Source organism: Aythya ferina, assembly GCF_964211825.1.
Source record: "Aythya ferina genome assembly, chromosome: 2".
Classification (NCBI taxonomy): Eukaryota; Metazoa; Chordata; class Aves; order Anseriformes; family Anatidae; genus Aythya; species Aythya ferina.
In genome coordinates this window covers 18,318,506-18,334,716 of record NC_140297.1, presented here as the reverse complement: position 1 = coordinate 18,334,716, position 16,211 = coordinate 18,318,506, and the positions used below count along the sequence as shown (strand labels likewise).

General features: G+C 45.1%; 1 protein-coding gene across 2 annotated transcripts in view; it reads left to right on the top strand.

The window, feature by feature from the left end:
* The first annotated feature begins 4,851 nt into the window (after positions 1 to 4,851).
* The window catches only part of GPR158 (G protein-coupled receptor 158), a 194,536-nt gene continuing 183,176 nt past the window's right edge, over positions 4,852 to 16,211 (top strand). Inside the window, exon 1 of one of the 2 annotated variants that reach the window (XM_084511197.1) lies at positions 4,852 to 5,843. In XM_084511197.1, the coding sequence (XP_084367323.1) occupies positions 4,972 to 5,843 (872 nt within the window). In that variant the 5' untranslated portion in view covers positions 4,852 to 4,971. The remainder of the gene's footprint in view (positions 5,844 to 16,211) is intronic. The other variant, XM_084511196.1, reaches the window with a different exon arrangement.

The following is a 16,211-nucleotide window of genomic DNA, read 5'->3' as shown; positions in this document are numbered from 1 at the left end:
GCACTACCCAGAGGAAGGAGGGATCAAATCCTTAAACAAAAACAGACAGTGGATAACAAGGAAGCAAAATATTTTGAAAGGTCATGAGGATTATATTGGATTACAGTCTCAAATATTGGTCAATACTGTGGTGAAGGTGAAAAAGCAGGCTGACCTCAATGTGGGGGGTATTGACTGAGAATTTTTTGTAGCCTGCAGAAGATGCATAAGGGGCTTTGTCTGGGGCACCAGGACAGATGACAGTTCTAGGAAGTGTAGTCTGTTAGGAAATTTGATTAATTCAGCCCGGAGGAAAGAAAAAAGAGAACAAGTCAAGGTGGTCTTTTTCAGACAGACGCATCCAATGGTGACTGTGCTCTAAGAGGAAGAAAGTAAAGGACCAAAGAACCAAAGAAGACTTGGATTATATAAGGCAATCCACCCACCCTACACTTGGTGCTAAGGTGATGACAACCTGCAACAAGGTAGTGAGGGTGGCTGTGGGGTCTACCTGACTGGAAGTTCTTTGAGAGAAAGGTAGAAAAGCTCCTGCCAGATGGACTTGCTGTATGCAATCCTGCTCCAGTGCAGAAAGGCTGTACTGGGAAACCTTGTTGAGACTCCTTCAAGCCCAGTATTTCTAAGGAAATGCCCAGGGGGGTTGAGTTTCTCACTGCAAGTGAGCAGTAGTCAACAGGTAAGCTTTTGTTGCTTTTGCCATAAAGTTCTAGATAACAACACATGTACAGTTTGGCTACTCCTCGCTTCCGCCCTTCTTTCTTTCCTTCCTTTTCCTTGCAATATTCAGGTGGTGGTTTTAGTTCAGTTGTGAGTGAAAACAAGATAATTAAAGAAACCTGATTTCCAATACATTACTACCACTCTTGCCATCCACTACAATAAACTCAGCATCACTCCTAGCCCCCACACACCCTGCACTGTATATTAAAACCGCATGGCATGGTGCCCACCACCACCACCACCAGTACCTCCATCTCTGTCCTGTCATTTTGAGCCCCCACCTCCACCCCCTCTACTGTTCCCTGTCTATTGTGCACTGAGGAAGAGCACACGATCCAGCTGTTTTGGGATATATTGACGTTTATTGGCCAATATGAGTGGTCAAAGAGAACCAAAGACCAAAGAGAACAGGTACCTGTGGAATTCACTACGCAGCCTTCCCCTGAATATGAAAATCAACGTGCGTTTCTTTCTTTGATCCAGCTGCGAATTTCACAATGTTTGTAGAAACTTGGGGAAGCTTTCAGACCTTCACACCTCTGTCAAAGAGCTGAAATATACTAATGGGATTGGAATTTATTGGCAGACAGAGGGGATTCAACAGACAGACAAAAATCTGACTGCAAGGGCATTATTTCATTAGTTAATCAAGCAAAAAGTAAGTATACTTTTGTTAAAAAAAAATCTATATTTTATGTTTCTGATTGCACAATCAATGATGCTGATAAACATTTTCTTTCTGTTTTGAGAGAGATACAACATTATTCTGGACATTTCAGCATTTATTGAGCATAATATATAGTCTGTATATCACCTCATTAGCTTAGGACAGAAATTAATAAAGTCTTTATTCTGATTTGTTTAAACAATGCAATACTTTCAACACTTCTAGCATTTCTAATAGTTAGATAAACCAAGATCTTGTGTATAGGCCATATTTGGAAAAAGTAGGTTACAGTTACTGTAGTCTATTAAAAACCACTAACATTTTGCACTGCTATTTTTTCTGCACTGTAATTAGATTCAGGTTGAGCTCATGCAATATCTAAATGTAGACTCCTAGCTCAATAGCTAATAGAATCAATTGAGACCCTTCACATACTGGCATTTTGTTTGCAACAGCCGTGGTAGTTGTAACAACTCAGACGAGCAGGACAGCGGTCAGATGCCTCTTGATTCCCCACTGGTGGATGGCCTGAGGCAGCTCTGCTGGCAGAGCTGAGACAGAAGCACAGCAAACATTTTTCAGGCACAGTAATTGTGTATCTTGGGGACTCCCAGTCCGGTTTTGTGTTGTACTGGTCACAGCCGAAGAGATTTCTAACACTACCAACACATTACAAGTGACAGGCCAGAGCCATTACTGTGTTTTAATACTAAAATAAAAATACAATGATCATAGTTTCCTATATCTCTTCCAATCCTTTCTAACATGTAATTAAACATGTAAAAAAAAAAACATGTACAACTTTTATTTTTTATTATTTTTTTACATGTAACATGTGAAATAAACATGTAAATAAAACATTTGGTCACTTCCTTCATCTAAGAGGATGCTGTCTTTCCATCCTGCCCGTGCCCTGTATCTGGGTAGCCTTTAGTCCTGCAATACAGTTTTTACAAAGCTGTAAGTAGATGCACGCTTGCAGTGGCTTAAAAACTGTTTGCATCTCATTTTAGATGTGGCTGTACACATGAGCTGTTTGGGAGCCGGTCTGAATGGATGTGGGAGGAGGCCCTGGGGGATGAGAAAGGCTCTTTGACCCCTCTCTGATGCAGCACCAGAACAGCCGCCCTCACACCCTCAGCACGAAGGCCTTCCACTTCTCATCTTCTCCCCGTGCCTCATGAACATGGGCAGCACAAACAGCCACCCAGGGGAAGAGGAAGGCTGAAGGCTTCTTCCTCCAGCTGCCCCCAGGAGAGGAGGAAACAGGCAGCAGCTGGAGTTGTGCCCCCATACATCTCCTTGCAAACCTGTGTGCTGAGAAGAAGAGCTGCTGCGGGGGGGGTGTTTGTGAAGGAAAAGGGGGTGTGGGAATGGTGGGTGCTACTGGAAAAGGGTGTTTGGGAGGACTGTGAGGAGATCGGGAAGTACAAGGAACTTAATATGTTAAGTACATTAAAAGGATACTTGATTATCGCTGGCCGTTTAGCAGGTGCAATTTCGGTAGGTATTAATGGTCAGGCTCCAGGAGGGGAAGTGCACTCCCATCAGGCAGCTGACCTTTAGAGCAGCCTGCGGCAGTGAAGAGAATCAGCACAGGCACACCGATTAAAAAAAAAAAAAAAAAAAAAAAAAAAAGCTTGTTTATTTATTTGTCACTGATACCTCACCAAGTAAACGACTCCATGTTAGCTTAGCTCAGTCCTGACAGCTGCTCCTTTCATAAGCCCCATTTCTCACCTACCTGCAGCAAATGATGCATCTTCAGGTATTTGTTCAGTGCAGACTCCGAAGCACAGACTCCCTGTGCTGTGCTAAACTGTAAATACCAGTTTCTGAGCTGCTCAGCACGTGTGGTTTCTAAATAATCTCATAGGCTATTCACTTGAGGGAAAGTTCATTACACGTAAATTATTCTTTAACAGTGACTATCGACTGCAAAAACATGGACCACAAAATTAATTTACCTTTAGCTGTATTAGAATGATGACAGTTTCAAATAATTCTAAAATAAGATGATGCTTTAAGGAGCAGATATATCTTGTCAGCGGTTTAAAATTAGATCATATATTCTGCATGACTGAAATCTGCTCCTTATAGGATGTGCATGCACGTGTGTGTGGGGGAGAGGGGAAAGAAAAGGATCTTTTTACTACTCTTCTCATCTGCACTCTTCAATTCCGAAAGGGAATTTTAGATTAAACCAGAAGGGAATTAATTGTAATTGTGAGGTTTTGTTGCGGACAGTCTCCTCTGAAATTCACCCTTTGCAAACTGCCTCCTGTCACGAACACCTTAGGTAAAAGATGTTAAGCAGGTGAGTAACTTTGCGTCAAAGAAAATGGAAAGCGAAGCAGGGTTTATTATTTATTTATTTATTTTGGTGCTACATCTGTACTACTGATCATGCCAGCCCTATAGCCGATGGTTTATTTGGAAAGGCCAACCGCACGTTCAATACTTTCGGGTGCTCCCAAGGACTAACTTTTGGCGCAGCAGGAGGACAGCGGGGTGATTGGCCAGCTCTGCCCCTGCTCAAAGCCAGCACCCTTCATGTCAGGCCTGAAAACCAGGGGCCTGCGGGCTTCCTTCTGAAGACAGAAGCAGGATTTAGCGCTGCGGAGGAGGATGAAGGGCAGTGCTCGAGCAGGGCTGGGTGACACAAGCGGCATCCCCACACGAGGGGACGGGGCAGCACCTGAGGGAGCCCCCTGCTCCCCTCAGCCCCGCCGTTCCCACCGGGGAGCCACGGCCGCTCCTCGCCCGGCCGCCAGGCGTCGCCGCCACCCTCCCCGCGGCGGAGCCCCCGCCCCGAGCCGCCCCGAGCCGCCCCCCGCCTCCGGCTCCTCCGCCTCCGCCCCGAGCCGAGCCGAGCCGGGCTGGGCCAGCGGGCGGCAGGTGAGGCGAGCTGCCTCGACGCCTCTCCGCTGCGCCTCCTCCTCCTCTTCCTCCTCCTCCCTCCCGCCCCGCGAATGGCTGCCGGCTGACTGGCAGCCGAGGCGGCCACACGGGGCGGCAGCCGCCCGGCGCACACCTATAAGGACCGGCGGGGAGGGAGGGAAGGGGGCTCCCGGCGGTGAGGGGCTGCGTGTGGCGGAGCTCCGCGCTGGTGGTCGGCGGGGAGAAGCCGAGCGCTGCCAGCAGCCGCCGTGCTCTGTGGTCCCGGTGAAGCCGGCAGCGAGGGGGCAGTCCCGCAGCGCACCCCGCACGCCTTCCTCCTCCTCCTCCTCCTCCTCCTCCTCCTGGTCTCCGGCAGCGGCGCCCGAAGGATGCGGAGCGGCGGAGCGCGGGCGGCGGCGGGGCGCCGCGGGGGGACCCGCTGCTGCTGCGCCGGGCGCCGCCGCCCCTGCGCGCTGCGCTGGGCAGCGCCTCAGTGAGCGCCGTGGCCGCGGCCGGCCGGGCTCGCTGCTGCTGCTGCTGCAGCTCCCGTCGCCGGAGGAGCCGCGAGCAGCCCCGCTCCGCTCCGAGCCGGCGGCGGGGGCCGCCACAGGTGCCTCGGGGCCGGGGGCTGCCCCCCTCAAGCCCCGGAGCCCTGCGGAGCGCGGCTTGAGTGAGTCCGCCGTGCCTGCGCTGCCCCCGGGGCCATGGCTCTGCTCCGGCTGCTGCTGCTCCTGCTGCTGGCCCCGCGGGGGCTCGGCGCCGCGGCCAGTCCCGGGCAGGCGGCGCAGGGCCGGGAGCGGGCGGCCAGAGGCAGGCAGGCTGTTTACAACCACATCAAGAGCCGGGAGCCTCCCCCGGCCCCGCGGAGCCGCTCTCCGGAGAGCACCATCTTGGCGCAGCGGCTGGCCGAGGAGGTGCCCCAGGACGTGGCCTCGTTCCTCTACACGGGCGACTCCCGGGAGCTGCGGCGAGCCAACTGCTCCGGCAGGTACGAGCTGGCCAGCCTGGCCGGCAAGTCGCGCTTCACCTCCCACCCGTCCCTGCACGGGGCCCTGGACACCCTCACCCACGCCACCAACTTCCTCAACATGATCCTCCAGAGCAATAAGTCGCGGGAGCAGAACTTGCAGGAGGACCTGGAGTGGTACCGAGCCTTGATCAGGAGCCTCCTGGAGGGGGACCCCAACATCTCCAGGGCAGCTATCACCTTCAGCACGGAGCCTTTCTCCTCGACCCCCCAGGTTTTCCTCCAGGCCAGCCGGCACGAGAGCCAGATCCTCCTGCAGGACTTGTCCTCCTCGGCTCACCGCCTGGCGAATGCCTCTGTAGAGACAGAGTGGTTCCACAGCCTGAAGCGCAAGTGGAGGCCCCACCTGCACAGGAAGGTCTTGAACGCAGGCCCCAAAACTTTGGAGAACAGCTGGAAGAGGCGCGAGAGCTTCACGGCGGATAAGAACCACATCAGGTGGTCCTCGCCTTACCTGGAGTGCGAGAATGGGAATTACAAACCCGGCTGGTTAGTGACTCTCTCGGCGGCTTTCTATGGACTGCGACCAAACCTTCTCCCCGAATTCAGGTAGGAGGGGGGGCTCCTCTGCTCGCTGCCTGTTCGGAAGGGGGTAAGGTGGGCTTCCCCATCCTGCCCCCTCCTCGGGAAGGTTGTGCTGTGCCTCTGCTGTGTGACCTGAGCAGCCCTTCCCCGGCCGGCTGCTCAGTCACACCGCAGTGCAACCTCAGGCCTTCCTGTTGAGCGTCACCTTCATGTGTCTTAGGGAGCTGTTGCTCAGGAGGATTGCTTCTATCTCAGTCCGTAAAGCCGTGTTTTCTTTAACTGCTCTCACTGAAACAGGTGTGTATGTGGGCTATGTGCAGGGCATCTCTCTGGAAGAGAGGAGATAGCAGGAGCTGCCAGTTGCAGGTTATTTCTTCGCAAACAATCTTTACCGAGCTGTTATTTCTTACTCTGCTGCAGAACTAAAAGTAGCTCAACCCCAGCTGTGATTTTTTTAACCACCTGGGAAACAATGTTGTCACCCTGGTAAACTGCAGTTCCTGGTCTTCAGGGCACATCCACTGTGGGGTGCTCAAGCCTGGTCAGTGTGTAGGTGATTGTTTGCCACTGCAGGTTTCTCATAGTGCATGTGGTTACAGCCTAAACCAGCAGTTTGGAAGCTTTCTTTAGGGCACTGTTTGTAGGATCCCCACCCCATTGCAAAACTGTATAGATGAGACCTGGCACATGTGAAGAATTGCTTGTTTTCTACTGCTGTTATCTCTAGGAGTTTGCCACTGGGCTGTGACTAGCAGAGAGGAGGATACGGAAGGGCTCTTATAACTTATTTTAACAGCAAAAAAAAAGATGTCTAAGGAATGAGAGCAACCTGTGGGGTATGAGATGTCCGGTTTTTGCACTGGCACGTTTGTAGTGGGGATCATGTGTAATTCTGCCGGGGAATGCCCACTCAAAACAGCTTTAGTGAAGCAGCTTTCCTCTTTCAGGAAGTAAGGGAAGAGCACAGAATTTGCTTTGTGCTGTGATTGAGTGGTGAGTGAAGACATCTAACAACACAGTGGAAATGGAAGAGATTTTGTCACACTCGAGTGCCCAGACAATTGTGTGTATGAACAGTGGCTTTCTTGGCTTAGTTTGAAATCTGGTGGGATCAAGTAGGTATGAATGCAGTCATGTATTCTCATCTTTTTTTAAAAAAAAAAAAAAAATATGTTGAATAAAGAGAGGATGATTATGTATGAAATTACCTTTTGCTCTTCACGCTTCTGGGGCTGGTAGGCTTAGGGTAGAATGAGCTCATCTGCAGTCTGTTGCTGAATTCCTTCCTCTCAAGACCGAAAGCCAAGAAAAGCTGTACTGCAGAGCTCTCCTGGACCCCAGCAGGGACTCAGACAAGTTCAGGGAACTTCTTGTAGCTTGAAATATTCAAACAAACTTAAGGATGCAGGTGAAAGCTAGTGAGGCAGAGATTCTGTTGTTGGGGACAGAAATTCATGTAACTTGAAGAACCTTTAGGCTGGAGGTGGGGTTGCAGCCACCAACTAAGTATCAGAGAAATTAGATCTTGATATGAAATCTAACAAAGCTTTGTTACCTTCAGCTGAAAGAAGAGCAGGTCTCTTCAGCAGCAGAGACCAAGCATCAACTTCAGCTCTGTGCCAAGCTCCTATGATGCCAGGAAGCATCTCAGTGGTGTAGGTTTCTGCTGTGGTAGCTCATGCACAGGACACACCAGGTCCACTTGGCAGTAACCCTGGCCAACCAAGGCTACCAGTAGGGGTCCTCCTGGGCGCAGTACAGAGCACTGCCAGGTTTCCTGATCTTCCTGGCCTCCATTTACTGTGTGGGATTCACCTCAGTTAAGGAAACAATCATTTGTTGCAACTCAGATATTTTGGAGGGCATCCTATAGGCACATTTAAGCTTGGAGAACTGAATTTTCATTTAGATGTTGCAATGGGGTATTATAGGTGTTGTATTACTGTTGTACTGCTGTGGAATTGAACAGTTTGGACAAAGTTCTTGTATCAAACCCAGAGATGTGTTGATAAACACTTCTAAGAAAATCTCAGGATGTTTTTCTGAGACAACTTGCAACTCCATAAGAAAGCAGGTGAAAAAGTGTGTGTATGTATATATCTTGGCAAAGTTAAATGATGGTTCCAGTGTTTCTAGTTTGAGATATGTTACATGAAAGATGGCCTCTAATACGCTTATCGTGTGTGATATTGAGGAAATAACTCTGCAGCTACATAGAAAATACTAAAACCAAAATGAACTTCTTCCAAGACTTGTGGGGCATCTTGGTAGTTACACAATATTTTTAGTACCTGATAGGTGTGCGGCCTCAGAGTGAGCTCTGAAGAGGATAAATGGTCTGAAATATAAGCATGTAAAATAAAAATGCAAGATCTAATACAGCAATTAGTACTAGTGTTCTAATAACTACAAGGTCCCTCATGAAATAAGCCTTATTTCCCCTTACCATCTGTCTGTGAGTGACACAATGGTTTAACTTTAAATTCCTATTTAAGGCCCATATGGTAATAAGCAGCATGTATTTTAGTCTCCATTTTTTTCAAAAGCCACATTGGTCCTCTCAACGAAATATCCCTGAACCATCTGTTAGGAACACTTAATGGCTCAGCTTACATGCTCCTTCCATTTAATAGCTTGGTGTGGGATCACTGACGGTACTTTAGTGTGTGCCCCTTTAATGCTCCTCTTACAGTTCATGTACTTTCTTCTTTGCTGACATTAGGTTTATGGTGTGCCATGTTGGAGTAACAGAATCATGAACTCATTTTCTTCATGGAGAAGCATCTTTTCAGGCTGTAGAAGGAAAAGCCATTGCCCCTACCTTTTGGTGTATCTTCTGTCCCAGTAACAGATGGGTACACTGCCCAATACAGTAATGGGAAGAGTTTTATGAAGATGAGCCTAATAATTACTACTGGTTTTGTTCAGTACGTGCTACTACTGCAGTACTGTCATCAATGAGGTTCTGCAAATGCAGTTGCAAGCAAAGCATCACTTCTATGTGGTGAAGGGTTGGGCCTGCAGTCAAAGGATGTGACTGTTACAGGCACGGGGCTCTTGCAAACAGCTTGCTATTGGCCTTTAATTTTGTACTCCCCCATATAATTCTCCCTTCACATGAGGTGGAAGACAAACTGTGAAGTGAAGGCCAAGAAGGAGAATGTCTTTTTAATTCTCTTGACAAGGTTATTGTAGGCCAACTACTGAGATAATTGAAGAAACCAAAGACATGTTGGTTGTGCTGATGAACGTACCGCAAGCTGTCTGAGGCCAGTGGGACCATATCAGTGGTGCTGCCTTTGCACTGCTTCTTAGCAGTGCTTGCTGGTGTCTCATCTGCTTTCCCTGACCTTTGTTCTGCCCAAAAGGAAGGGAGGTGATGCTCCCATCTGCTTAGTGAATACAGTGCAGGCTCATTTTGAAGCAGGGAGGGGATTCACAGAGACTGGAAGTCATCTGTTGGTGACATTAACCATTCCTTCTTCATTCCAAAGTCTACGCTGATGCAGCTGGAATTCAACATCTAATGTGTCTAATTGCTCTACAGCTCTTGTACTGCACAGGGTAGAGCATTGGTAGTGTTTGTTGTTAGTCTGTGACCTTCCTCTGCTACTTTCTGTTGCTCAGTGACACTGAGCCACGTTCTGCAGCCCACGGAGATCCAGCTGGACTCTGCAGCCTTGCTGTGGAAGTAGAAGGGTGTGAAAAGCTTCACCTCATGGCTGTGGTCCATTTGCTAAAAGCACTCACTCGGCCTCTAGAGGGGAAATGGGAGGCTCTCATTGCTTCAGCACTCCAGTGGGTGGGTGGGGAGGATTGCTCCCTGATCTGGAAGGAAAGTGTGCAAGTAGTCTCCTACTAGGAGCATATGAGATTTTTTCCTTTTTCTAAAAATAATAATAATAAAAATCCATTCTCCTCAGTTATTGAGCCAAATCTCCTGCTCACCAAAGCCCGCTTAATGTAATCAGTTGATGCAACTTCATCTTAAAGTAGGTAGCTTTCCCTCTTGGCTCTCCACTTCCCCAGCCTGATGGTTGGGATAGCTTCTTCTGATTTCTGATCTAAATTTATTCAGTTAAATATCCATTTGTTCCTGCTCCAGAACTGCCTTCTGGCTGAAATAGCTGTCTGCAGATGTTTACTGCCCTGACCTATTTATAGGCAGCAGCAGGTCCTTCTCCACCTTTGGTTACTGGGCTAAAGAACCCAGCCTTCTCCAGCCTCCTGTCAGGAGCTCTCTGTTGCCATGGTCCCTATTTTCAAGTCCTGTTCCAGCGTTCCTTGAACATGGTTAGTCAGATTCGTGTGCGATGACATCAATTACTCCCAAACTCTGATGTATGAGCTGTTGCTCTTGCAGTTCAGAACGTTCTCGTGTGCTGCTCTCATTTTCTTTACTGTTGTCGTGAAGCATGTCAGCGTTTTGGGAAGTGGTCATTGCTCACTTTTTTCATCTAGCAGGCCTGAATCCCTTTAGGGTGAAGGAATGGTTCTGCCTCTCTGTGTTCCAGTAAGGCCGTGTTTCACCAAGTACAGGGCAGCATTTGCAATCAGTTGCCTCAAGGACTGCTGTGAGGATGCAATGGCATAATGGCTGTTCTGGCAGAAAGGAACATACTCAATAAGCTGAGTAAAGCTTTGTTTTTTTTTGGTTTTTGAACAATGCTGTGTTCTGCAACAGCTGTGGGTACCTTCGTTCTGAAGTTTGGCTGAATCAACTGTTGTTTCCTAATATTTTTTCTTCCTGACATTTATTCCTTCTCTCTTAATTATTTGAAATGTATTCCTTGGTGCAAAGATTAATCTTTATTGCACAGTTCAATTCAGCTATTTTTTTTTCCCTAAAGGCAGTGTAATGTAATGATTTCCACTGTACTATTAAAAATTACTCAAACCACTCTAGGGTTATCCCATAATGGGGTGCTTAGTTAAGGAAACATTACTGAAGGCAAATTCTACCATAAAGGTAGAACTACATATGACAAGTAATTTCTTAGGGAATATGCTTCTGCTAAATATTTCACAGGTGTTAAATTGGTAAAATACCCACAAAAATAGACTTTAAAAGAGAGTTTTCAGAACTTGAATCACATTTAAAAGAAAAAAAGTTACAAGTTCTGACTTTAACCACCTCTTTTAAAAAAAGTTTCCCTGTTTCTTTTCAATCTAGTCTTAGTACTGAACTCGGAAAACAAAATTCAGTTTAACTTTTTAAGGAGGGATATTAAGTGTTGTGGCATGATGTGTTAGCTGTATAATCTTGAAAATATTTTAAAATGGTGAGGCTGACATCTTCTATACCACGTCCTGGCCCATATAACATGATTGAAGGTGTGGGCGGATTTAGAATGGATTTTGAAAATGAAAAGGAATAATTTGTTTCCTCAAACTAAAAGTTTTGGATTTATATTCCTGAAAAGAGGTGAGAACAAAGAAATGTCTACTTAACGTGATTTATTGTTGGTTAAAGAACCCCCTCCCCAGTATTTTTTTTAATGATCTCTATACAGTCAGTGATGTATGTGCCTTTTACGTATTAGGCCATGGCTGAGAATAAACTAAATGATAATGAAAAAAAAAGGAACAAGGAGTAAGGAATTCTTTTTGGAAGCATGCTTTGGATTTCTTCCCTGTTGGAGAAACAGTGGGGTATTTGAAGAAAGAAGCTAAATATGACCAGGAGAGGACTGAAACGTGTTTGTGACAACACTTATGTAGCATGTGGTAAATTGGAATAAAAGGAATGAGCTTTTTAGGTCAAACTGCTACTTCCAATCCTCTGTTCCCTGCCCCTATCCTCCTTGGGTAAGGCTTCCAGCACAGCAGGCTATCAAAGGTCTTTTGAAGGGAGTGGGCATGTGACAGTTCTCACTATCGGAGATGCAGCGCCAGGACTGTCACCTCCTATTCTGTCTATTCATGAACCTGAGCTGAGATTGAGAAATGTTCCCAAAGATAAGAACAAAAGTATTGCGCTGTTAGGTCAGATGAGAGGCTTATCTAGTTCTGTCTCCAAAAGCAGCTTCTGGCAGGCACTTAGGAAGCAATATAAGAAGTGTTTGAGTATCTTGGTTATATTCCATTTACAAGTAATAAGCAATACAAAAACTTTGCCTTTCAGACTGCATCTGAAAGGGCATTGATAGTAGGTATGGATTAAACTGATATCTGTAATTTAAACGTATTTTTAACCCATTTTTGTCTTCTACAATATAATTTAGCTTTGCTTTCCATAATATAATTGAGCTGTTTAAAGAGCAATTATTACTTTCTATTTTTAAATTTGCTGTGTGATAAATTTATTTGGACATCCATGATCCTTGTCTTACAAAAACACTTTTCCAGCATTCTGCGTTCAACTTCTCTGGGCCAGTCAGATTTAGTTGTGTTGTATGCTGTATATTTTTATCACCTGCAAAGTTTGTCAGGGTTCACCTGGTTTTGATCCCTTTTAAACCTGTTGAGCAAAGCAGGCATAACTGTGGTGCCCAGCTTGTTAGCATCCCTACAGGGGAGAGCTGACCTCCTGTCACACTGATGCTCTCCAGAATGGCTGAGCAGTGGAAGCTTCCTTGGCTCTAAAAGAGTGTAGTGATTAAAACAGTTTGCTTTCTGTAAAGGCTCTGTCATTTGAGTTCTTTTCAGATTATGATTGTCTACTGGCCTGACGGATTTTATTTTGGACTGCCTTTTTCTGAGATATTTGACAACTTTTTGGTTGTTTTGGTTAGATTTTACGCTTCTAACGTGCTGATCCTATAATATTTCTTATTTTTTGTCTTGCCCTCTTGCTTGAGTTTATGCTCCTCCAGGTTCCTTTTTCTGAACATTGGCTTCCACTTTTCATTTCTAAAATTCCCCTACTACCTTGTAAATCTTTGGTGTCAGAAGTGCAGCTGTAGTTAGGCTGAGGTCATCTCTCCTGTGTAGGATCCTTCTCATTCAGAGCTCTTCTTGTTCCTAACTTCCTCATATCACTGTCTGTTCTCTCCACCTGTCTTGTTGACCCTATGGATAGTAATGGGAATATTTGAAAAATGCCTGTTTCTTATTGAACTGTCTAAACTTGGTTCCAAGACCTTTTTTCATAAGCAGAATCTAATGCAAGTGGTACCCCGCCATTGCTGACACTGCACCCTTCCTCAATGAGGTGGTGCCTGGTCACAGAATTTAGACGCTAGCAGTCCTTAAACACAAATCCTCCAGCAAAAATATCACCACCCCTCAAAGCATCTAGGAAATTCTTTAACTAAAATGCAGGGAAGTCCTCAGGCAGTGCTGCGTGCCATAAATCTGAAGGCTGAATTGAATACGAAATAACTCTGCAGACAACAGAGGAGTCAGCTTTAAGTATTCCACCCTTGTAGTGCTCTTCCAAATGGCCTACAGGGATTTTCTTTGCAGGTGAATCCTAATTCGTGTGCCCACACTGCTATACTGCACTCTTCAGTTAAATTTATTTTTAGTGAAAGCTGTTTCTTCTGTGAAAGTGGGCTGAAAACCAGCAGTCATGCTATGGCTAAGGAATCAGGCAAGTCTGTCTGTCCTGACACTAAGAAATTAGTGATAACTGAGTGACCAAATCAAAATCATGTTATATGTAATATCACAGTAGGTTTGTATGAATCTGGTGGCTACATTACAGTGCAAAGGTGGTGATAATTCTAGGGACATCAAGGTGATGTGGAATCCCAAATCTGAACTTTCAAAAATAACTTTGAACACACAGAAGCTGTTGATTACCAGTAAGATCTTTACAGCTGAAGGTCACCTGTGAATTTGACAGCGGGATTTTCTTGGATGGCCAAAGACGCTTTGAAGTGGACTCAGGTGCAACATTTGAAAGCTAATGTTCTTGAATGAGCCAGTTTGCAAAATGAGAAGGCACAGAGGTTTCCAACCTGAAAACCTTTGCTATGCTTATTACAGTATGCATTTATCTAGAGGTGTGTGGATTTGCAGATTTGGGACATCAGTACAGAATTCATTTTTCTCGTTTCATTGTTTTTGTTTTTTTTTTTGGTAAGGAAGACTTCTCAAGGATAACTTGTGGGGTGTGAATGAATATGGTACTAAGAACCTAGGAAGGCATTTAGATTTGAGGGATGATGTCTGCTTTGGCATGGAGTAACCATGCCTGATACCTTAATTGTGGCTGGTGAGGGCCATTTGTTTGTCTCTTTAAACCCACCACAGTGATTTTGTTTTCCCCTGGTTTCTAACGCAACACATCATGAGGAAGTTTACATTCTACTGAGGCATGCAGGATTCATGCTTAGACAGGATTTGTCATCAGTCAGATGAAATATATATGGTATTGTTGGTGCTTTTGAAAGGCTTCGTTATAACTTGGAGAGACTTTTCTCTACAACCTTTAATGTTAAAGGATCTGCTACTGTATCTGGTTCTCTTTACGTCTAAATTTCAGAAGGTTTCTCTGATTCTTCAATTAATAGGCTTTAATGCCCTTGATGTTTACTGTTTATTACAGAACTGATTATTGTAAGGATCTTATTCATACATTTGGTATCAGATTCTCCTATTTGCTTGCGATGCTTACAGACACAGCATTAAGTGAACAAACCTAGAAGACAAATTTTGAATGCCTGTTTAGCTGAGCTACGATGACCTCTGTGCCAAAAGCTTCTGAAGATCTAGAGGACAAAGACATTGTTTGTCACCATTTGAATGCAGGCAGGCTGTTCTGTGCAGCTCTGGCTTGAGCTGGATGGGAGAAAGGGAAGATGTTCCATCTGTTTTTTTTTTATAGTGAGACAGTACAGGCAAAAAAATCTTCTGTATCTACAGGTTTTACAACAAGTTGTTACAATGAAATATTATAACTACTGAAACTATCAAGATAGCTGGTAGGTTGAGAAAATAAGCTTAAATCAATTTCTGGCACAGGTTTTGAGGCAAACAGAATGCCAACAAACAGTGGTACTGGAAATTAAGACAGACATGAAAGCCTCTTAAATCAAACCTCTGACCCGACAAAATCCTTGATGACATACTTCAATGATTATCTGTTATGTACAATTCAACCAATTCTTCATCTATAGTTGTCCAAAATGTTAAGCACAAACTTTAATCTTTAGTGTTTTTTTTGTCTGTAAGGACTGTAAAATTGTGGCAGAAAACAAATATTTATAGTTATAAGGAGATTAACAAAATATACTTACTTGCCAGATGGTCCACAATTACCAGTAATATTGTTATTAACTTATCACAGTGGCTTGAGTTCAGCCAGGCAGCACTGTCAGCGTGGATGAATGTGTTATGCTGACAAACTGAGTTGACTGTCATACAGTTGACGTTTGTCTTGATCACTTCTATTGAGAGAGCAGATTATTTCTGCAATTATTTCCAGTTAGTCCAATAAATGTAACACTTACAGGTAGTTGGTCTGTATACATAATAGGAGGATGTGTTCTTCCATATGTTCCATTTTCCGAATGCTGAATCAAAAATAAGTGAAAATGTGGGTGTCTAGCTGGGCTGTGCCAGCTACTGTATTAATCACAGATGAATTTCAGAAATACAGCATCACGTACATATTGGTGTACCCTATGCGTAATGTTGGTAGGGTATGAGTCTGAGATGGTGTTTTCAAATGGCAAAGCGTCCCAAATGAATGCAGTATAAGTCTGTACCATCATGATGCCTTTCGTAAATGCCACATGTACACTTAAACTTCTTTCCTTTGAAAGCGTTATGTATCATCAAGTAGTTGCAAGAGCCTGGTACTACCTCAGCAGAACTGTGACGTTACCATGAGACGAGCATATTGCAGAGGTACAGTGAAAAAGGGTTAAAATGTGCCGTGAGGGAAGACAGTGGAAAGCTGTAGTATTTTTTAACACTCAGGAGAGATCTTCATAGTCCTGCTTCTGGACTGCACTGTTCTTCCTTCCTGTGGATTTTCACCACAAACTCATAAAGCCCTGGGAAAAGGACAAAGCAGAACAGCGTAACTGTATCAGAAGTTCAGGTTGTGCTACAGAACTGCAGACACAAGAAGGTAGAAAGGATAGAAATATCTGTACCGAGGTCTTGAAGATTGGGCTTTGTGGAAAGGCAAGTGTTCTTGTGAGAAGTTTTAACATGAGAATTCAAATGGAAAACGCGTTGTTTAAAATCAAAGTACTTTGTAGTGTTTCTGGATAAAGCGTTGTGGAAATAGTTTGAAAATAAGTAATTGTGGCTGTTCAGCCACATTGGCCTGACAAAAAACTGTCAAAACTCAAACATGAAATGGAAGTGCATGAGAGGTGGAAGCAGGCTCAGGTAATCCTACTCTGGAGACTTTGAGTGTGGATGGGGTTAGGGAAACCAAAGCACATCTGGGGTTGGATCTGACAAGAAACATGAAGGGCAACAAGAAACACT